The sequence below is a fragment of the Brachionichthys hirsutus genome, chromosome 4 (genome assembly GCF_040956055.1).
Source record: "Brachionichthys hirsutus isolate HB-005 chromosome 4, CSIRO-AGI_Bhir_v1, whole genome shotgun sequence".
Lineage (NCBI taxonomy): Eukaryota > Metazoa > Chordata > Actinopteri > Lophiiformes > Brachionichthyidae > Brachionichthys > Brachionichthys hirsutus.
This window is the reverse complement of record NC_090900.1, coordinates 201,686-225,901: the sequence shown is the minus strand read 5'-3', so window position 1 is coordinate 225,901 and position 24,216 is coordinate 201,686. Positions and strand designations below refer to the sequence as shown.

General features: G+C 44.6%; 1 protein-coding gene across 1 annotated transcript in view; it reads right to left on the bottom strand.

Moving 5' to 3' along the window:
• The window catches only part of fkbp15b (FKBP prolyl isomerase family member 15b), a 43,416-nt gene that overhangs the window by 12,585 nt on the left and 6,615 nt on the right, over window positions 1-24,216 (bottom strand). The window contains exons 9-22 of the mRNA XM_068760987.1: window positions 23,091-23,231; window positions 22,733-22,887; window positions 22,595-22,643; window positions 22,397-22,495; window positions 15,337-15,421; window positions 15,131-15,231; window positions 15,019-15,042; window positions 14,955-14,985; window positions 9,753-9,862; window positions 9,567-9,665; window positions 9,398-9,492; window positions 9,229-9,331; window positions 7,010-7,181; window positions 3,441-3,577 (exon numbers count right to left, since the gene is read on the bottom strand). Of these exons, the coding sequence (XP_068617088.1) occupies window positions 3,441-3,577; window positions 7,010-7,181; window positions 9,229-9,331; window positions 9,398-9,492; window positions 9,567-9,665; window positions 9,753-9,862; window positions 14,955-14,985; window positions 15,019-15,042; window positions 15,131-15,231; window positions 15,337-15,421; window positions 22,397-22,495; window positions 22,595-22,643; window positions 22,733-22,887; window positions 23,091-23,231 (1,401 nt within the window). The remainder of the gene's footprint in view (window positions 1-3,440; window positions 3,578-7,009; window positions 7,182-9,228; window positions 9,332-9,397; window positions 9,493-9,566; window positions 9,666-9,752; window positions 9,863-14,954; window positions 14,986-15,018; window positions 15,043-15,130; window positions 15,232-15,336; window positions 15,422-22,396; window positions 22,496-22,594; window positions 22,644-22,732; window positions 22,888-23,090; window positions 23,232-24,216) is intronic.

The following is a 24,216-nucleotide window of genomic DNA, read 5'->3' as shown; positions in this document are numbered from 1 at the left end:
GAAACATTGATTTCACCCAACCCTAAAGTCAAACATGCTTTTCTCAAAACATAGGGCAGAGAGCATGGTTTCAAATAGTTTAACAAAAGAACAGTGCAATCATCCTGTCATCATCTTCCAATAAAAGGTTAAAAAAAATGATGACACAGGAAGACAACCACAGCAATAAACCATGCAACAAGCAACAAGCAGCACCACGAACAGCAACAACTGCCACTAAATCCAAAGCACGCGGAGAGTAGCAACCGAGAGCGTAGCCACAATTAGGGAACCGGAACGAGCTCGCCAACAATAGGAGGGCGAAGATAATGCACCTGAAGTTTAATTCCACATAGGGACGAGGACCCCCATCAGGCCGGCCCACTCCTCCACAACTTTAACAATCAGCTGCACAAATCGAAAACAGTGTGCACAGATGGCCACGTGCTTCGGCCACGCCCAACAACGCCAATCTGAAGCCAGTGAACTCTATTCTCTGTTCACACGTACACAGATATGCGCACCGTGACGCCATTACTAAGTGTTGGAGTGATGAAAGTAAAGAGCAGCATGCGGCAAACATGAAGCACAAAACACTTTCTAGGCCAAATAGGAAAATAAACAAACAAGCATGGCCAGAAAAACGATAATGTTGTTTCGACGCAAGAAACCTAATCCAGTATGACGGAGAGAAAACAGCATAACAAACAGTAAGTGTTAGAAAGCCCATATTATTATATTAGCTTGGTTTTGCACGGCTCAGACGCGGTTCAGCCGATAATTGTTCGTTTTGTCACATATCCCACGTTATTGAATGAACCATCTTTTTCCGACGCTATTGAATGCGCCACATCTCCGTGTGAAACGTCGTAGTTGGAAATCGTTTCCCTCTCCATACGACGGTAGAATGTGGATATATCGTGATTAATCTGTCTTTACAGATATTCCCTGCTGCCTTCAGTTCAGTGCTGTGTGTACATGCCAGAAGGTTAGTCTAATGACACTGAGCCATTAGAAGTGTGCTTGTTTAGCTGTGCATGTATAGCATGCATGAGTGCTGCCTAGTTACGTTGAGGCGATTTGAGTTGTATGAGCCATATTATACATCTCAGTGATAAATACAGTCCTTTGTTCCAGTAGAGAGAGATACGGCTGTTACTCTTGATAGTTACTTGGATAGCTTCACCCCCATTAACTTGCAGCAACTAAGTGTGGCTGTTGCCTCATCTAAACCGTGCACTTGTCTCTTAGAACAAGTGCTCTTAGCATCTGATAATGGACTTGTCTCTGCTTATTTTATTAGATCTCAGTGCAGCCTTTGACACAATAGATCATCAGATTCTGTTACAGAGGCTGGAACAATCTGTTGGTGTTAGAGGATCTGCATTGAACTGGTTTAGATCATATTTATCTGATAGATTTCAGTTTGTACGTGTTCATGATGAATCCTCTACGTACACTGAAGTTAAATATGGAGTTCCACAGGGTTCAGTGCTTGGACCTATTCTGTTCACGCTGTATATGCTTCCCTTAGGTAACATTATTAAGAAACATAGCATAAATTTCCACTGCTATGCAGACGATACTCAATTGTACCTGTCAGTTCAGCCAGACAAAGTCGATCAGTCGGTTAGACTTCAGACGTGCCTTAAGGACATTAACTCCTGGATGACCGAGAACTTCCTGTTATTAAATCTAAATAAAACTGAGGTTCTGGTTCTTGGGCCAAAGCATCTCAGAAATGTTTGTTCTAGTATTGTAGTTGAACTCGATGGCGTCTCAGTGTTCACCAGCACCACTGCCAAGAATCTGGGGGTAATCTTTGATCAGCCTTTCAGATTCCTTTCAGTCCCAGATAAAGCATATCTCAAGGACTGCGTTCTTTCACCTTCGGAATATCTCAAAGGTCAGGCACCTACTAACCCGAAAGGATGCAGAACAAATAGTCCATGCTTTTGTCACTTCCAGACTGGACTACTGCAACTCCTTACTGTCCGGCTGCCCAAAAAGGTCTATTAAACATCTCCAGCTAATCCAGAACGCAGCAGCTCGTGTTCTAACAGGAACCAGACTGAGAGAACACATTTCCCCTGTTCTGGCGTCTCTGCATTGGCTTCCTGTTAGGGAACGGATTGAATATAAAATCCTTCTACTTACTTTTAAAGCCCTTACTGGCCAGGCCCCTCCTTACCTTACAGAGATGATTATCCCGTATTGCCCCACTAGGACCCTGCGGTCCCAAAATGCTGACCTGCTCGTGGTTCTGAACATTTCCAAGAGCAGACAGGGGGGCGGAGCTTTCAGTTATCAAGTTCCTTTATTGTGGAATCAGCTCCCTGATTGGTTCGTGAGACAGACACCATCTCTGTGTTCAAGAGTAGATTAAAGACTTTCCTTTTTAACAAAGCTAATAACTAATCGATGCAGTAATCAGTATAATCAATATGCTGTCATTAGGCAGCACTGGTGGCTTAACATCATGACACACTGAGCTCCTCCCCCTTTATCTGGTTATTCATGTTATAAATATATGCTCTCTCTCTCTCTCTCGTCCACCATGAGCCTAGGTTCTGTCCAAGGTTTCTGCCCGTTAAAGGGAAGTTTTTCTTGCCTCCGTCTCCAGAGTTCTTGCTCTTGTGGGTCAAGTTGGGTTCTGTGTTTCCCTGCTAATCCTGTAAAGTGCCTTGAGACGACTTCCTGTTGTGATCTGGCGCTATATAAATAAAACTGAATTGAATTGAATTGAATAGTTATTGAATTGTGTTGATAACTATGATTGACAGTTACTATACTGTTTGTTATTGTGTTATTTCAGAATCAGTTTATTGTCAGTGAGGGTTCACAGACTAGGAATGTTTCTCGGTGAAGTCGTGCTACATCTAACATTAATGACTAATATACAAAAAACATACAAGTACAGACACATCAGCAGCAGGAGTGGATACACAGATGTGTACTAGCAGCAGTAAAACTAGCGTCATCACGAAGTTATCGGTTATGAAATGTTCAGGAGTCCGGGACAGAATTATTAAGTGTTCATGAGTCTTACAGCCGAGGGGAAGAAGCTGTTCTTGTGGCGGGAGGTTCTGGTCCGGATGGACCGTAGCCTCCTGCCTGAGGGGAGAGGGTCAAAGAGTCCGTGTCCAGGGTGAAAGGTCGGCTTAAATCACCTTCAATGATATGCAACAAATGGCTGTGCGTTTTATGCACAAGGAACTCAATTTCTATTAATTGACATCCAATGACACACTCTAATGTTAATGAATGTTTGTGCTCTTCCACACATCAGAAAGATCCCACATACAATCCATGCGAACAGAGCTATAGTTTGAGGTAAAGCGGTCATCCTGAATGATTTAAAACTGAAGAAGTACTTGGTTAACGTGGAAGGATAATATACGCATGTGCAGATTTTTAGATTTTGTCAGTCAATCCATCATCTGCTTTTAAAATGTACTTACTCTTTCTAGCCTCTCTCTATCAGTCTTCATGTCCTGCAGTTCCTCCTCCATGTTGTTGACCCTCAGCTCCATGTCTTTGCGTCTTTGCTTCTCTAAACGGTACTGACTCTGGGCCCTCTCTGCTGCCTCCTTCACCTCTGAAAAGCACAAAAACAGAATGGTTAATGGAGCATATTAGGGATAATACAGGGCAGGACTCGGCAACCAGGGCACGTGCCTACCCTGATATAGGCTTAGCTAACGGTTTTAGTCAGGTAGCAAGACTTTTCTGTACTTTCTAATATATACGGAGGAGATCCCCAAATCCATCCTGATAAAAATCAGAATTGACACATCTGAATCATACTCTTATCTAGAAAATGATCAAGACATTTTAGGATGAATTACATACCAGCAGTGATTTTTCCAAGTCAGCTGGCTTAATTCTTTAGCTCAAATAAAAAATATATTTACGTGAAGGGCATCTCTTCATTTTTACTCTTTAAATCAGAAAGGCAATCGATAGAGGACGTAGCTCCACAAATGCCAAACAGTCTCTTTGAATAAAATTACCGGTAGTTTGTTTTGATACCATGTCACATAATTCACAAGTTCAAGGTTCAAGGTTCATTCATTTTCTACAGCTTTTTCCGCTTTGCGGGTCACGGGACTTGCTGGAGCCTATCCCAGCTCGCTATGGGCGAGAGGCGGGGTACACCCCAGAAGCATCGCCAGCGCATCACATGGCCACACAGAGACGAACAACCACTCACGCACTACACACAATTTGGGGTAGTCGATTGACCTAGGGTAAATTGAATGTTGTTGGAGGCGGGAGGAAACCGGAGAACCCAGAGAAAACCCACGCGTACACGGGGAGAACACAAACTCCACCCAGACATGATTCGAACCCGCTACCTTCTTGCTGTGAGGCGACAGTGCTAACCACTCCGCCACCATGCAGCCTATTTATGCATAATTCATGAGTTGTACAAAAAATCTAGTTAAAGCAACCAATCAGTACAAATCTTTATTATGCCCAGCATAACCAAGAAGGGAGACCCCAGTTAAGGAACTTTACATCTAAGTGGTGTAGAACTAAACACAAACAAGCAAATAAAACTACACTAGGGAGTCTGGAGGAAGCAGCAGCCATCTTGGAAAGGCCATGCCTTTATAGTCAATGTTATGTATTTAGAGCTATTAAGGCTACTGTAGTTGCGTAAGTGCAAAGACTTTTGAAGAAATGTTTACGCCACATAAAGGAGTTGAGTTAAGGAACGTGACGAGCGCATGCAATAAAGATAATTCGTCACCAGTGAGTCTACATCATCGTCAAGAGTGAGAGAACAAAACAAAAGTGACGACAAGGACGTGTGAACAGAAGAAATATTTTTCCATCTGTTTTGTCTCTTGGGAGCCCCGGGCTAATGCTAATGTTAGCTGCATGTGCGCCGGCATGTCTTGTTGACAGGAGAGTAGTGGACCAGCAACATGGTACGCTACACACGCTATAAGTAGCGTACCATCTGCAACGGAGCAACGGCACAACCAGGAGCTAAAAAGGGAAATGGCTGGTTCCTCCGATGGAAGTGCAGAGAACCTACCTTTAAACCGTCTTTACAGCAGCTCTGAAATGCATCACAATTCCTCGGGTGAAGACAGAGCCACCACCGTTTAATGTTTGGGTCCTAAAACTGAAGGAACTTTATCAAATGGAAAAGATTATTAATAATTATTACGACTGCAATAACGCAACTTCAGAAAGCAGCAGAAGGCTTTTTAATGCTAAAACTAATCAAAAGGATCATGGGGTCTCATATTTCTGGTTGTGCCAATAACAAATTATTTTCATTAGATCTTCTCTCACTGCACAGGAAAACCTCACCTAAAAATGTTCATGTGCTTATGATGAGTTCATAGGGAATATCTCAGGCACAAGGGCTTCATACAGCACCATCTAAAATCACAGCCGCTGTGGAGGCACCTTCTCAAGACGTCAAGCAGCTGCCATCTATTCTAGAATTGTTGAACTATTATGGATGCTTTATTCCAAATCTCGCATCACTGCTAGAATATTGTGGCCGTATTAGGGCTTGTAACAAGGCCTGATACGATTGCATGACTTAAACAGCACAAAAGAGTAGCTGAGACACCGAAGTATGGGATCGTTAGGGAGACTAGCAAAGACGTGGGTCAGCCAATAGCCAGACCAGGGGAGGAGGCGTGTCCCAGGGGAAGGGGAGTGTCCCGGGTCCCAATCAGCGCTGCAGCCGCAGATCAATTGAGGCATTTTAATTGAAATTGGTTATGAAGTTCTTGTTCTTATATACCGTACTTCAGTTTTTGTCATTAAGAGTAATTTCTGTTGTGGGGTTGTTTGACTTAAGGAGACATTATGAAAAGCTCACTTTTCCCAATTTCCTACTCTAATTTGTTGGGTCTGGGTCATTATCAACTAAAAAACAGGTAAATAAAGCATCCAGTCACTCCTTCGGAGGTGGCGTAGTTCTGTAATCCACGTCGGACATTGTGAGAACGTGCACATGCACATTCACGCTCTACCTGCGACGTAAGAGAGTTCGCATTCGCCCTGCAGTACAGAGACGAGCAACATGTCTGGGACATACAAGCGCTGCCCTGTTGGTGGCAGCACTGAACAACACCCATCTTTACTCCGGCTGCCAGCTTCAGAGGACAGAAGAAGAGTGGATCAAGTTTATTTTTCAAGAACCTCTGACAACACGACGCTGGACTAGCAATAAAACTTTATCTAAAAGACGGAGTACTACCATCTGTCTGGGAGAGAAGTGAAGACGAGGCTGTGAGTAATTTAATGTTATTTGTTCTCTCTGCTCGGTTAGCTGTGTAGCTTAGCATGTTGTAAATTGCATGCTAGCTGCGGCAGTTGGATCGTAAACCACACAGGGACTTCTACTTCAGGCCTGTAAGATATTTAGATGAGGGAGAAGTGTAAAATAAAGCTTTAATGATTCAAAACATGTTTATTACGTTCAGAGACAAATGAGGGACGCTGTCCTGCAGCATCTGAGACAGAAATGAGGGACGCTGTCCTGCAGCTGTTTGATGTTTGGACCTGCATTAACTCGTGGAGAAAGATTATAATATGTGATCCTTAAACGAATGGGTCGATGTCGTGAAGGACTATTCGACGTGGAGGTGGGGGGTGAGATGGGTCCCAATGGTTCCTGCTTGCCCTGACTGCACGCATGGGTTTTTAGGATAGTTCAGCCAGTCTCCCAAACCCCCGGGGCAGAAGGCGTCCCTGAGGACCAGCTGGTCGGGTTACGGCCTTCGTTTGTTGTGCTCCATCTAAGATGAGTGTGTGTGTTTGAGTTGTAAGAGGGAAGGAGATGTTATTTAGAGCTACTGATGCAACTGTAGTTATGGAAGCGCAAAGCATTCTGGGAACGCTTATTCGCCATGTAAAACAGTTGAGTTAAGGAAAGCGATGAGCGCGCGTAATAAAGATAATTAATGACCAGCGGCGTCCGCATCATTGTCCAGCGTTAGACAGCGAGGACGACATGGGAGGAGCACAAACGCAAAACGACAGGGGGCCGTCTCACCGTCCAACTGTGTTTCCAGGACAGACAGGGACTGACTTTGACCGTCACTGTCCTGCACGGCTGAGCTCAGTTTACTCTGCAGATCAAAGGCATTCTGCTGATGCGCCGTAGCCTCCAGCTGCAGCTGAGACAGCCGGGCTGTGCACGAGGCAAGATGCTCCGTGAGACGAACCTGGTGAAGACACAGAGGGGACACAAGGAGGGGACGGTGTCAAACGGTCTCGTGTCCTCCGAGCCAACCAGAGACAGCCCGATGAAAGATAAACGGTGATTGATGACGGACCGAAAACGTTCATAAAACTATTAGAGTGACGGGAGCAGGGTGGTTAGCGCTGGCGTCCCGGGTTCGAATCCCATCTGTCCGTAGTTTGTATGTTCCCAAGCTGGGATAGGCTCCAGCAACCCCCGTGACCCGCAAAGCGGATAAAGCAGTAGAAAATGAAGGAATGAATGGATGAATGGATGAATGAATAAGAGCAGGATCATTTTAGTGGAATTAATCCGATCTGGGTCAAATAATTTCTTGTTCTCCACATTTGTGCCCAATATTAGTCCAAGAATTTCACACAGACTGAAGTCTGTTTGGCATGATCATGCTTTCGGGGAACACATTTATTCTATTCCCACTAAACCGATAAGATTCCACAATTATTTGGGACAAAGAGTCCATTGTCCTGGCCGAGTTTAAATTGTACGTGATACATTTTTGCTGCCTTGACTTTATTTGCTCAAGCAGCTTCTGATCAAAACTAAACCAGACATTATTCCACTACATATTTAAACATACTATTTGACCACAGTCGAGCAGCAGGACGCAGAAAGGCCGGCTCACCTGGCCCGAGCCCAGATCCCGAGGCAGTGAATGCTGAGAAGAGAGAGGAGCAAAAGCTAGATTTTCTACGCACAGCAGTAACGTGACTATCATTAGCATCGTGTTTGCATCCAAACAGAGACAGTAAATGTTTTAATACGTAATCCCTTCCATCGGTGAAAAACAAAGCATATCTTAAAGGTAAATTCAAAATGTGCAGAATAAAGGTTATCGTCATGCACATTGCTATTTCAGACTTTACACTAATACCAAAATACAGCTTCAATTCAGTTAAATACTACGGACGTCCCTATCTCGATCGGAATCGGCCATTAACTCCCGATTCGGACGCGGATATGGATCGTTAATTTCATTACTTATCACATCTGGAGTTATGCGATGGAACAGAGTGAGATTTTATTTTAAATATTCATATTTAATATTTCCTGTTGCACTCGTCCAAGTCCAAAGTGAACAAAGTACTTTACTTATTACTTGAATAATAAATAGTGCTCTGTGTAAGAGTTAAATGTTGAAATAAGATGAATAAAATAAAAAATAAGGGACATCCTGGATCCGTTTCTTCACTCCTCTTTATTTTATTAATGTATTATAGAAGTATCGGATCGGGACTCGGTATCAGTTCAAAATGACTCGGACCCAAAAAACACCTGATCGGGACATCCCTAGTTAAATTTACACAGATTTTGTCAGTTGTTACTTTGTACTACTTTACCTATGAAGTAATCGGTAAATCGTGAACAAAAGTATTGCGTTATACCTCGTACCAAACACGCCCTTTATCAGGACGTTGCTCTCTTTGCAGTAGGAACGCGTTTTAATTTCGTAAAGCAACGTTGGTAAGGAACGTAGTACAGCCATTTGCTGTTTGCGTGTCTGCTACTGCGAGTAAAACACTTTGGCAATCCAAGACAGTGACCAGAGTCATCTCATCTCCATCACGCCGAGTGCAGGCCATTGTTTACATGTCTTTAGTGCTTCCTCGGGTGAGACGGACTGATTCAGTGCTGTCTGGAGTCACTCCTGAAAGGTCTGTCCACAGCTACAGGTAGAAATTCATCCCAGCAGTCAATGGGCGAGAGGCAGGGGACACCCTGGACAAGCCGCCAGTCCATCGCAGGGCATCAGGTATAAATGTGAATATGTATTTATATACATGTCGAACCAACATCATTTGCGGTAGCTGGTACTCATAAAACAATCGGACATTTTGTCCACTCCAGTAGAAAATGTAAGAATGAAGACACCGTCAAAACCACGAGAACGCTTTGAACATGTCACCTAATATGGACAGTACTGTGAATACTATCATGCATACATGTCCGGTCCTGCTTGCAGGTTCTAAACAGTCAAATGAGAACACTCGTAGCGCCTCACACCTCCTCACCTTGTCCTGCTCAGCCTGCAGCAGTCTGGCCTGACTCTGTTCGCTGGTGGACTTGAGGGAGTCGTTCCTCTTCTCCAGCACCAGGTGATTCTGCTCCATGTACCTGGATGGCCACAGCACTAACTCACCAAGTCCAACTTGTTCTTCATCTCCCACACACCTGACTCACCTCTGGTTCTGGTTGATGAGTTCTCCAATCTTGTGATTTTGTTCCTCAATGCGGAAGCTTTTCTCAAAAACTTCTTTTTTTAAACATTCATTTTCCTATGAGCCAAACAGAAGCTGTTCAGAGTGTGCCTCTGAACAGACGTGACCTGCAGCACCGCTCGGACGCGCACCTGGACAATCCTCTGGATGTTGTGCGTGATCATGGACGTCTCCATGGACACACCAGACATCCCCACGGAGGCGCCTCCCTGCCGCTGAAGCTCATCTATCTGTTGAGATGCAGAAAGGCTGCTCAAGCTGCTTCAGGAACAGAACCCACAGAACCCACAGAACCCACAGAACCCACAGAACCCTACCTTTGAGGCCAGCTGCTCCACTTTGTCTGCCACTTTCCCGACCGACAGCCGGATCTCTGTGCTGTGCTGCCGGGCCTCGGTCATCAGGAAGGCGGTGACATCACTGGAGCCTGGATGGGCGGAGCAACGCAAGAACATACTTTAACGACGACTCCGGTACTTTCAGCTTGTCCCCTGAGGGGTCGCCACAGCAACCCAGCCTTCTCCACTCCACCCTGTCCTTTGCATCGTCCTCCCCAACACCAGCCACTCTCATGTCCTCCCTCACTACGTCCATGTCTCTTCTCCTGGGTCATCCTCTAGTCCTGTCTCTCTGACCTTGTCTCCAAAACGTCTAACCTTCACTGTCCCTCTTATTGTCTCATTTCTAATCCTGTCCAACCTGGTCACTCCCAAGGAGAACCTCAGCATCTTCATCTCCTCCACTTCTAGCTCCACCTCCTGTCTTTTCCTCAGAGACACTGTCTCTAAACCGTCCATCATGGCTGTCCTCACCACTGTCTCTGAGCCGTCCATCATGGCTGTCCTCACCACTGTCTCTAAGCCGTCCATCATGGCTGTCCTCACCACTGTCTCTAAGCCGTTCATCATGGCTGTCCTCACCACTGTCTCTAAGCCGTCCATCATGGCTGTCCTCACCACTGTCTCTAAGCCGTCCATCATGGCTGTCCTCACCACTATCCCTAAGCCGTCCATCGTGGCTGTCCTCACCACTGTCTCTGAGCCGTCCATCATGGCTGTCCTCACCACTGTCTCTGAGCCATCCATCGTGGCTGTCCTCACCACTGTCTTTAAGCCGTCCATCATGGCTGTCCTCACCACTGTCTCTAAGCCGTCCATCATGGCTGTCCTCACCACTGTCTCTAAGCCGTCCATCATGGCTGTCCTCACCACTGTCTCTGAGCCGTCCATCATGTCTGTCCTCACCACCGTCTCTGAGCCGTCCATCATGGCTGTCCTCACCACTGTCTCTCAGCCGTCCATCATGGCTTTCCTCACCACCGTCTCTGAGCCGTCCATCATGGCTGTCCTCACCACTGTCTCTGAGCCGTCCATTATGGCTTTCCTCACCACTGTCTCTAAGCCGTCCATCATGGCTGTCCTCACCACTGTCTCTCAGCCGTCCATCATGGCTTTCCTCACCACTGTCTCTGAGCCGTCCATCATGGCTTTCCTCACCACTGTCTCTAAGCCGTCCATCATGGCTGTCCTCACCACTGTCTCTAAGCCGTCCATCATGGCTGTCCTCACCATGTCTCTAAGCCGTCCATCGTGGCTGTCCTCACCACTGTCTCTAAGCCGTCCATCATGGCTGTCCTCACCACGGTCTCTAAGCCGTCCATCATGGCTGTCCTCACCACTGTCTCTAAGCCGTCCATCATGGCTGTCCTCACCACTGTCTCTAAGCCGTCCATCGTGGCTGTCCTCACCACTGTCTCTAAGCCGTCCATCATGGCTGTCCTCACCACTGTCTCTAAGCCGTCCATCGTGGCTGTCCTCACCACTGTCTCTAAGCCGTCCATCATGGCTGTCCTCACCACTGTCTCTAAGCCGTCCATCGTGGCTGTCCTCACCACTGTCTTGTAGACCTGTCCCTTTGTCCTATCACAGAGCACACCTGATACTTCCCTCCCCCCGTTCCAGCCTGCCTGCACACGATTCTTCACCTCCTTTCCACATTCTCTCCATCACTCTGCTCTGTTGACCCGAGGTACCTGAAGTCCTCTCCCTTCTTTACGTCTCTTCCTTGTAGCTTCACTGTCCCCCCTGGGACCTTCTCATGTACACACATGTACTCTGTTTTACTCCTGCTCACCTTCATCCCTCTCTTTTCTAGAGCAGACCTCCACTTCTCTAGATTCTCCTCTACCTGCAGATCACAATGTCATCTGCAAACATATTCAGAGGAGCTTCCTGTCTCACCTCATCTGTTAGTCTATCCATCACCATGGCAACAAAAAGGGGCTCAGAGCTGGTCCCTGGTGCATCCCACCTCTACACTAAACTCACCTGTTACTCTTACTGCACACTTCACTGCTGTCCTGAACTACACTGACATACTTCTCTGTCCCTCCAGACGTCCTCATGTAGTACCACAGTACCTCATGCAGCACCACAGTACCTCATGCAGCACCACAGTACCTCATGCAGTACCACAGTACCTCATGCAGTACCACAGCACCTCATGCAGTACTACAATACTTCATGCAGTACTACAATACTTCATGCAGTACTACAGTTCCTCATGCAGTGCTACAGTACCTCATGCAGTACTACAGTACCTCATGCAGTACTACAGTACCTCATGCAGCACCACAGTACCTCATGCAGCACCACAGTACCTCATGCAGCACCACAGTACCTCATGCAGCACCACAGTACCTCATGCAGTACCACAGTACCTCATGCAGTACCACAGCACCTCATGCAGTACTACAATACTTCATGCAGTACTACAATACTTCATGCAGTACTACAGTTCCTCATGCAGTGCTACAGTACCTCATGCAGTACTACAGTACCTCATGCAGTACTACAGTACCTCATGCAGCACCACAGTACTTCATGCAGCACCACAGTACCTCATGCAGTACCACAGTACCTCATGCAGTACAATACCTTATGCAGCACCACAGTACCTCATGCAGTACTACAGTACCTCATGCAGTACTACAGTACCTCATGCAGCACCACAGTACCTCATGCAGTACCACAGTACCTCATGCAGTACTACAGTACCTCATGCAGTACTACAGTACCTCATGCAGCACCACAGTACCTCATGCAGCACCACAGTACCTCATGCAGTACTACAATACTTCATGCAGTACTACAGTACTTCATGCAGTACTACAGTACCTCATGCAGTACTACAATACTTCATGCAGTACTACAGTTCCTCATGCAGTGCTACAGTACATCATGGAGTACTACAGTACCTCATGCAGTACCACAGTACCTCATGCAGTACCACAATACTTCATGCAGTACTACAGTACTTCATGCAGTACTACAGTACTTCATGCAGTACTACAGTACCTCATGCAGCACCACAGTACCTCATGCAGTACTACAGTACTTCATGCAGTACTACAGTTCCTCATGCAGTGCTACAGTACCTCATGCAGTACTACAGTACCTCATGCAGCACCACAGTACCTCATGCAGTACCACAGTACCTCATGCAGCACCACAGTACCTCATGCAGTACCACAGTACCTCATGCAGTACCACAGTACCTCATGCAGTACTACAGTACCTCATGCAGTACCACAGTACCTCATGCAGTACCACAGTACCTCATGCAGTACTACAGTACCTCATGCAGTACTACAGTACCTCATGCAGTGCTACAGTACCTCATGCAGTGCTACAATACCTCATGCAGTACTACAATACCTCATGCAGTACTACAATACCTCATGCAGTACTACAGTACCTCATGCAGTACCACAGTACCTCATGCAGCACCACAGTACCTCATGCAGTACTACAATACTTCATGCAGTACTACAATACTTCATGCAGTACTACAGTTCCTCATGCAGTACTACAGTCCAGAACTTCTCCTTCTCCTCTAACTCACCTCCTACCTGTGGAGCGTAAGAACTTCCCCTTCTCCTCTAACTCACCTCCTACCTGTGGAGCGTAAGAACTTCTCCTTTTCCTCTAACTCACCTCCTACCTGTGGAGCGTAAGAACTTCTCCTTCTCCTCTAACTCACCTCCTACCTGTGGAGCGTAAGAACTTCTCCTCCTCCTCTAACTCACCTCCTACCTGTGGAGCGTAAGAACTTCTCCTCCTCCTCTAACTCACCTCCTACCTGTGGAGCGTAAGAACTTCTCCTCCTCTAACTCACCTCCTACCTGTGGCGTGTAAGAACTTCTCCTTCTCCTCTAACTCACCTCCTACCTGTGGAGCGTAAGAACTTCTCCTTCTCCTCTAACTCACCTCCTACCTGTGGAGCGTAAGAACTTCTCCTTCTCCTCTAACTCACCTCCTACCTGTGGAGCGTAAGAACTTCTCCTTCTCCTCTAACTCACCTCCTACCTGTGGAGCGTAAGAACTTCTTCTCCTCTAACTCACCTCCTACCTGTGGAGCGTAAGAACTTCTCCTTCTCCTCTAACTCACCTCCTACCTGTGGAGCGTAAGAACTTCTCCTTCTCCTCTAACTCACCTCCTACCTGTGGAGCGTAAGAACTTCTCCTTCTCCTCTAACTCACCTCCTACCTGTGGAGCGTAAGAACTTCTCCTTCTCCTCTAACTCACCTCCTACCTGTGGAGCGTAAGAACTTCTCCTTCTCCTCTAGAACACTCTGCACCAACTCCTCCTTCAAGATAACTCCTCCTCCATTCCTCTTTCTTCTCCTCCGTTATAAACAACTTGAATCCTGCTCCTCAGCTTCTCCCCTTGCTTCCTTTCCACAATAATCTTTTTAAATTAATATTCAAAAATATAATAATAAATCATAGAAATTATCACTACATGCACTTTAGGCACCAGTAAAATATCTGTGTAAAATATCCGTTTTACTGTCTATAAAGTCGTCTCCGGAGCGACGGACTCCTCCTCACGCAGGATGTTTACGCTGTTTACGCAACGACTGCTTCTAGACAGAAGCGAACGAGATTGAAACAAGCCAGTCGGTTCCCTAAAATCAAACACCAGAGGGGTGGGCACAGTTTATCCCCATTTTCCTTCTGGATTAATAAAGTATCATTTATTTAATTTGATAGCATGACAAAATCGTGAAAGAAAAGTCTGGAGCATATAGACATCGTATCAATCACATGTATGTTTGGAAAAGGATTTAGAAATAAAACAGTTGTTAATACTGCAAAGCAGTAATATGGTTCTCCTCTCTGCTCCCAGCCCCACCAAGAAAAGGTTCCACAAGCCGCCCCTGCTTGTATAATAATACATGCGTTCTGGTTTGGGTATAATAATACATGCGTTCTGGTTTGGGTATAATAATACATGCGTTCTGGTTTGGGTATAATAATACATGCGTTCTGGTTTGGGTATAATAATACATGCGTTCTGGTTTGGGTATAATAATACATGCGTTCTGGTTTGGGTATAATAATACATGCGTTCTGGTTTGGGTATAATAATACATGCGTTCTGGTTTGGGTATAATAATACACGCGTTCTGGTTTGGGTATAATAACGTCACTGCGGTTGCACTGAGTGCTCTCACCAATGTACGGGACCGTTTGTGGTGGCTGGACCTGGCCGACAGCTTGCAGCCGAGATGGAGTGACAGATGCCTGCGTGTAGGAGTGAGGCTATGAAAAAATACGGCAGAAAGAGATATTACCAAATTTGGTCAGAGATATGTACTTATTTAGTATATAATGAGCGGTACTGTGTCACCTGGACGGTGTGGCTGCTGCCTGGTAGCCCATAATGTGGGGCAACAGTGGTCATAACGGGAAGCAAGGCAGAAGGCGGAGGTGGGCTAGGATGATGATGTACTGGAGGAAAAACAATAGAATTTAACTGATTATTATGACAAACCCTGTTCCTTGTAGAACTGAGCAACAGAATGAACATGACATTAAAAGTTTGAGGAAAGTTACCATGAGCTGCAACTGGAGAGGCAGCGGACGCGTGCGCTGGAGACGGACCCATCAACCGATCGTTGCCTCTACTGCCCCCGGTGTCCTGGAGCGCATGAAAGCAGTAAAAAAAGAACAGGCTGTTCAAAGTGTACGTTACTCCTGTTCCGTAAACTGCACTTAAGTTACTGCGCCACTTGGAAAAATCCAAGTTCCAAATGATTATTCTAAAAATAGACATGATACAAACATGATACCAACAAATGAGTGTGTCTTCAGATTTGTGTCAAATCCTAAAGCGAGTTATAGATTAACATCATAATACTAGAAAAGCACTCAGAGAGCACAGACCTCCCCCAAGCAGCTCGTTCCCCTCCTAACTGGATTTACACCGTCCACATGGTGATCTGGATCAGTGATAGGGTTAATTTGCTGATTTTCTATTGTTCAATGTAACTGTTAGGTGAAGAACAGTCCCATCTGGTGGGCAGCGATGTTTGCGCCCTAAAAGTATTGTGATGTCACTGGGTCAAGAGGTGGAGCTACGAAGGTGATAAATAAACATGTTCCGGAAAGCGGAACAGTAGTTGGTTTTAAGGAGCGCGCCAGACCAGTCGGTCTTGGCTGCGTCAGAGAAAAAGCATCCTTGCCTCTGCCTGATTCATTTCAATGCGTTTGAAAATTATTACAACAATGTTAGAGACTTTATCCCTAACATTTATTGGTCCTCGAGCCACGAATCCAATATCACGTAAATCCGCGGACCGGAACGTGCGGCAGGAGCGCGGACGCACGCGGTTTTTGCGCTGGCATGGCGATGGCCAGTCGACAACGCAGCGGGTCCTCGGAGAAGGCCCCATTCACGTTTCGGTCCGACGGGAGATCCGTGTGACGGAAGAACAGCGGGAAATACGCATCGATGGACGAAGGTAAGTAAGGATTTAAGATGTTTATGTGTGTGAATGAGTGAGAATGGAGGTCGCGCGCGCGGCGCGTGCTTGTCGATTACGTATACGGGTTTCGTCTTAAACGTTATCTGAGGAAGGAAGTACTAAAACGGGACTCATGTTATTTATGTTTGCCCTGAAATCCCTGTGAGATTTCTAAAACTGGTTTGGAGTAGCAGACCGAATGTAAAATAGGACTCATTTTGTTTGTGATTGCCTAAAGGATCCTAGTGATTCTTAAAACTGGTCTGAGGAGCAGACTGTAAAATAGGACTCATTTTGTTTGTGATTGCCTAAAGGATCCTAGTGATTCTTAAAACTGGTCTGAGGAGCAGACTGTAAAATAGGACTCATTTTATTTGTGATTGCCTTGAAATCCCAGATTTCTAAAACTGATCCGGAGAGCGGATTGAATATAGGGCCATTGAATGTAACGACAAGTAACGTGTGTATGTATGGATGCTTGAATGGTGCCTAAGCAGAGGAGCACATGGGGAACTGTAACATAAAACAGCATGCTAAAAAACTTTAAAATAAAAATCGTGAGCAACAGGATAGCTTGGGTTGCAGAATGTCTTAGTGAGTTCTGCAGGCCTCGACTGGACATTCGTGCAAGGGGGGATAACTTTCCCAGTTGAAGATAAACGTCTAGGAAGGTAGATTGTTTGTAAATAGATTATTTCTAGCAGAGAAGAAGGAAAAGGTGATGTTTTGGTAATTAAAGTACGAGAGGATGTTTAATGATGGAGGAGATTTAAGAAGGATTGAGAAGGTCGCTTGGATGAAGTGGAGAAGGACGTCAGAAGGAAGAAGCAGGAACCGGTGAGTATACGGAAAGTATTGAGAATGTGTGGAAGAACAGCTAAGTTGAGGAAAAGAAACCAGAATGTGGTAAGTGTTGGAAATGTAGCATGTAAGAAATATGATGTGTAAAGATTGTTTTGAGCATTTCAGAAGAGACAAAGCATGGAGAAACGGCATGCTGAGACCACATGGCAGCTCCAAGATGGAGACCAGGACAACAACAAAATGGAGACTTAAGCAGAAAAAGTCTTTGTGAATTCCAAATTAGCATGACAGAACCATGTCCGGCAGCCATGTCTGTGCTGTGAGAGCGTAGCTAACTCTTACGGCACAGCCATTGATATGCAAATTTTTCTGGAGACACCTTTTGTTTGAGAGAGACCGGCTGGTTGCAGACCCATGTCCATGGTTTGTGGAATGCATAGCCACAAAAGGTCTTCTGAAACAAAAACTGAATCCATGGAGACATGTAGCAGGAGTTTAGTTTTTAGATAGATTAAAAACTAAGGTAATCTCAGGATCTAAATAAAATCTAAAAGAAAAGAAGATGCTGATTCAACGGTGGACAGGTAATTGCACAAACACACGCACACATCTAAAGAGACTTTTGACTGTACGGTACAAGACAGATGCGGAGGTTAAAGACCGACTTCAGACTGAAGGAAGATGAGATGACTAGAGACAGACATGAATCGATTCAGACGTGAATTGGGGACTTGACATTTGTGAATATAACATGTAAATTTAATGCTTTTTCTACCCTAACAGGAGGGATCCCGGACTGGACTGGGAGCAGATAATCTCTCAGTCAACATATGGGTTCTCAATAGGTCGTAACGTGAAATGAAGGAAAAGGTTCAAAGATTTTATCGTGGGTCAATAAAGGAATGTGTTTTGTTCTGAGTTGCAAATGCCGATAACAGCTCCAGAAACACCAGGAGAGACTGCTAAGCTGTGATGCAGAAACGACAGCCAACGGAAGCGCTGTACGGTCGAAGGAACATCTCAGACAAGTAACAGCAGAGGAGATGCCTGACGGACTGCAGGCGATGAACCTTCCAGCCAACACATGGCGCCCTCAATAGGAGCATCTCAGACAAGCATAGGGTGAGAGGCACATGGAAACTCATTTGAACTTATTTCATCCCAAGTTGAGTGATGTATATAATATGTTGTGAATGTGATGTAAGAGTAGGAATTATTTTGAGACATTGTATTAACCAAGTTAGACTAATGCTGATAAGAGTAGACTAGATTTACTAATGGAAGCAAGTTTGAACCATGGAATACTTTCATAGTTCAAACAGGAGGGATTGCACAGCAGTAATTAAATCAATAATTACTCTGGAAGAATAAAAATAATACTAAAAAAAAATTGTTTGCTGTATATATATGTGTAGAATCACTAAATGCTGTTCCAGTAGCCATAATAACTAGTTATAACGGTAATGATTTTGTGAATCAGGTGGTAAGATGTGAAACAACATGCAGATCAGATGTCACTGTATATCAGAGCGCTAGGCTAGTGTAGAGAAGGCTAAAATGAGGTTTGGCCAATGCACAGAAGAAACCAAAAGCCATGGATGCAGTACATCGATTTGGTGAAGAGAAGAAGTGAAGAGGAAGCGTTGAGTGAATAGATGAAGCACACTCTTTCTGAACGATGTCCAGAGAGCAAATGATCTGCCGAAGTTTTTCTTTGTCCCGACAGGAGGGCGAATCTACAGAGCGTGTTTGGTGTTGGCGTCTTCATGGAAACCATCAGGAAGCAGCAGACGGTCCGGACCGAGGAACGGAGGACCACTCAGGGTCATGCTGACGACACCAACGAGACGTGAACACCCAGAGTTCCTCCTGAATCCATCCGTTGCACTGCAGGAGGAAACGTCTCTTGCCAAACTGATCCAGAGATGCAGACAGGAAGTCTGATCAGAAAAAGGTGGTGAGAGATTGACTCACACTCATTTTAAGATCCATGAGGAAGAGACCCTCACAGTGTAACGCAGGACAAGAACACTGACAGTGAAGCTGAATCACTCTTCAAGAAGATTTGCTGATGGACAAGGAACGAGAACGAGACTGACTTAACACCGAGAACAGTTTGCATTTTCCAAAGTGTAATCTGTTTGAATGTTTGTCTAGAGATGTGACTAGAAGAACGTCATAAAGTAATCTATGCAGATTAGGAGAGTTTCATAGGAGTAGTTAACCAACACCTGGTATCGTTATACTGTATTAATTGCAACTGTCAGTAATTTATGATTACGTGGAGAAGCGTACAATGCAATTAGAATCCTAAAATAGATCAAATAACACTAATGAGCAGGATGTAGATTTAAATTCATAAACTAAATTTAACTAAACCATTGCTATTTGATAGTGACAAGTTGAGTTAATAAGACAGTAATAGATTGTTATGATTATCCATCCATAATATAGACATTGTAATAATTTAATTTAGAGTTCAGAATGTTCCAGATGTGTTAAAACTTTGGAGCAATAAAGATAAAATAATCATGTCACTGTTTTCAAATTTCAGTATGGAGAAGATAATGCTGGTAAAATGTTAAAGTAATTCAAACTAGGAGAAACATTGGTAATGCGCTAACGTAGGATTTGTGAATAAAGGGTTTGACAGTAACATTTAGATTGTGGAAATGAATGTTGATTGTTTTTGTACTGATTTGATTTTATGTTTTTTCATGTTTGTTTTCCTTGTTGACGAGGAATGAGATGTTTGACATTGTATTAAGAAGATTGTTAAAATGCCTGAATTGGGGGTCTGTAAGATGATCGCAGCTGCCGGCTGGATCTGGAAGGAATTTTCCCGTCTGAAAGAAGTTTGAATTTGAAGAAGAATTATGCAAAATACGGGTTTTTCGCCTTCCTCCCTGATTCAGGTCAGATCATGAATGTAATAACTCGGGTATTGATATTGATTGTATGGATTTTGTTCTATGATTGTTTTCTGATAGTTTAGTTCAAGCATGTTTAGTTAACACTGAATGTTTTGTAGAGACCAGAAGAATGTTACAGTTTTACAATGAAAATAATACAGGAGGGAATGATAGGGTTAATTTGCTGATTTTCTATTGTTCAATGTAACTGTTAGGTGAAGAACAGTCCCATCTGGTGGGCAGCGATGTTTGCGCCCTAAAAGTATTGTGATGTCACTGGGTCAAGAGGTGGAGCTACGAAGGTGATAAATAAACATGTTCCGGAAAGCGGAACAGTAGTTGGTTTTAAGGAGCGCGCCAGACCAGTCGGTCTTGGCTGCGTCAGAGAAAAAGCATCCTTGCCTCTGCCTGATTCATTTCGATGCGTTTGAAAATTATTACAACAATGTTAGAGACTTTATCCCTAACAATCAGCACCAGAAGGTTCTAGGTTGTTCTTGGTATCTTTATACACCAACATGAAAAGTGAAAGTGAATCAGAGTTGAGTTGTATTTTTAACTGATTTTTTTTAAACCTAAATGCCTTTTCAATGTTAACGTTTAGTATTTTCTTCTGACCTCATTCCGGATCAGATCCAGAAGACATTTTGCATGATAGTCATAAAGGGGTCTGATATGAACTAACTATTGGTGAGTGAATTGAATGCAGATTTTACAAGATATAATTTTTAAAAAAGCCTCCATTATACTCTAAGTAAAAGGGAAAATCTCGATTTCTTTGTATCGCGACATTATCTGCAATCCGGATCTGATCCGGATTAAATTCGGGGGTTAGATGGAGACCCCCACCCTACATGATTGTCTCAAATTCCATAAACATTGGTCAAAAATAAAGATATTAAGGAACAAATTGTGAAGCTGCATTTACTGCAATGTTAACAAACTTTTCAAGGTGATCCATAATCCAGGGTATCTTTTCAATCCTCACCAAATTTTAATCAACTGTTCATGGTAATATTCCCAATGTTTCACAGAGATCCATCTGTAACTGAGTTATGTTGTTAATAGACAGAATAGCAGACAAAAACAAGTCAATGGCGGTGATGACATCGCCTCCGCCTCTCCTAGTATTCCAAACTACCGAAGCATCTTAGTTGTCCTTTTTGATTGTATATCAAGTATACACTGCACGAGATGGCTAGATTAATGAATCACTGAAAACCTCGAGTTCGTTGAAGTAGGGGCGGCTGTGGCTCAGTTGTCAGAGCGGGTCGCCCAGTGACCAATAGGTCAGTGTCAAAGTGTCCTTGGGCAAGACACTCGTGGCCCCAAATTACTCCCAGTGGGCCTGAAAGCGCCTTGCATGGCAGTACAATGTTAGACCTTTGTTGTAAAGCGCTTTGGTAGGCCTGCACAATATGGCGTAAAACCAAATCCTTTCACGCAATAGCTTTCATGTGTCATTTATATTAGCTCACACAAATACTCCATCCATCTGTTCTTGGTCCGGCCCCTCTGTCAAATTTTAGAACCTATTGTGGCCCGCGAGTCAAAAAGTTTGCCCCCCCTGACCTAGACGCATTAAACGACATGAGTATAATGATTGAAGCAGACCTTTCTGTTGGATTGGAAATATGCATGCAAAAAGGGGGAAGAATCATAATCAAGTTAAGTTCAATGAACCTTTTATTTCAAACCGGGCTGCTGCACTCACAAGCTTTTAAAAAATTAAAATTAGAAATTAAAGCCGCGAGCGGCATTGCAGGCCCTCGCCGGCCGACAGGCCGTTGAGCTGACCCGCCGACGCACGCCGCTTTTGTCCTGAGTGCTTCACAAGTGTTTAGATTTGAGCTGCATGAGTAGCTCACCGTTTAGTCAAATCGGTATTTGGATTATATTGGACATTTTGGCCGTTGGCATGGCAACAGCATAAAAAATACAGAATGTGTGGCAAATTTGGGACGTTTCCATGCTAATATGTCATTTTCATAACATTGGTAATTTTTTTGTGTCGATTGGATTAACATGGGGAATGCCGACCATTGCCACGGCAACACGGTAAATATAAAGCCGTTAGCAACAGACAAACTCCACACAGATAGGACTTGAACCCGGTACCTTCTTGCTGTGAGGCGAAAGCACTATCCACAGTGACCGAAGTAACCGACAACCCAACCCAACCAAACCCACTGATACGCAGAGACAACAAGCCAGATCAGCACGGTGGGTCAAAGTTCACCAAGTGCTGATACTGAGCGTCAGTCTAATGCATTAATAATGCCGTTCAAAGATCCGAGATTATCATCTGCTATTGGATCATGGTGATAATGGTGACAATCAGAAAGACTCCACCTGCAGGCTGGATATGTTCATTGGTTCCATCCTTCTCATCAGCAGAATGTCTGTTTATCATGACAAGGACTGCCACCTCACCTCGAGCTCAGAATCACTGACTCCAGCCAGAAATGGCAACATGGGCTGGCCCATTTTTGCCATGCGAGAGATCAGTTTGGCTTTCGTGGCATCTGGATTCTAAAGTTAGAAAAGGACATTTCAGATGAAAAAGCAACAAAATCTTCATTTATTGTAACAGTTTGTCATAAATAAGAAGAGAGCAGCAGAAATGCCTACTTCTAGCTGTTCACCGAATGAGTTAGACTTTGTCCAAAATTGGGGCTCCCTGGAAACAATAAAAGGAACTAGTCAGAGCAACATCAGTTCATGTGAAAAAGCAACGGCATGAACAAGTCCCCGATGTTTGAATCTCACCCTGGTGTGCCTGGACCCGAGCTGATTGTCGGACCTTGGGGCTCTGGTGCCAAATTCTCCACACTAGGGCCCGGGGAAGGATCAGGAGAAGGAGCCGCAGAGTTTTTGGAACTGGCACAGGCCTGATCAGACCCAATGTCCTTGGCAAACTTCACCTAAAGTACGCAAGACGAACAAGACGCACTGACCGGTAAGTGTTGCTGCTTTTGATGTCAACTCTTTACTTGGAGTTGTTTGTAAAGTTGGTGAAATATGAACTCGTTTTCACGCTTGTGAAATTAAAATTACAGGAAGTCAAAGGAAGACAAATAAGAGAGAGAAGCAGTAAATATTTAGAAATGTGTGCAGTGGACGTTACCCTTCGAAGCTCTACTTCAAAAATAAGAGTGCTGTTGGATGGGATGTTGGAGACTCCCTTGGATCCATAAGCTAGGTTGGGTGGGACGATAATGAAACGCCGACCTGCCTTCTTCATCCCCAGCATCCCTTCCTCCCAGCCCTGGTCAGGACGGGGGGAGCAATAATGTGGAACAATTAGAGCGATTCAATTCAAATGTATTTCTGGAGCGGCAGATCATAACAGAAGATTATCTCAAGAACCTTTAGAACCTAACTCTAGAACCTTTAGAACCTAACTCTAGAACCTTTAGAACCTAACTCTAGAACCTTTAGAACCTAACTCTAAGCCGTCCATCGTGGCTTTCCTCACCACTGTCTCTGAGCCGTCCATCATGGCTGTCCTCACCACTGTCTCTAAGCCGTCCATCATGGCTGTCCTCTCCACTGTCTCTGAGCCGTCCATCATGGCTGTCCTCACCACTGTCTTGTAGACCTGTCCCTTCGTCCTATCACAGAGCACACCTGATACTTTCCTCCCCCGTTCCAGCCTGCCTGCACACGATTCTTCACCTCCTTTCCACATTCTCTCCATCACTCTGCTCTGTTGACCCGAGGTACCTGAAGTCCTCCACCTTCTTTACGTCTCTTCCTTGTAGCTTCACTGTCCCCCCTGGGACCTTCTCATGTACACACATGTACTCTGTTTTACTCCTGCTCTCCTTCATCCCTCTCTTTTCTAGAGCAGACCTCCACGTCTGTGAATAATTGTAAATATGTGTGTGTAAAAAAATATAAAAGAAATTCCACCATGGTGAGATACAGAATTGTTCTTATTGTAAACATGCACACAGAACACAGAAATATCTAGAGGGGCTCCTGTAGGGAATTTTAGATGACAGCTCACATGACATTCAATGTGTTTGAAGAACAATGTGTGTTTTCGCTCACCAAAAACTGTTAGTCATCACACAGATGCTATTCACCTGAATGTAACATGTGATATTTAAATATCTTTCACCATCACAGCATCGGATGGCGTATATTTTTCTACCAGACCAGATATGTGGTGTCACTAATCCCACCACAGAGATCCTCTTTGGATTTGGAATCAGCAGACGATCTGAAATTCTCTTATTTAAAACAAA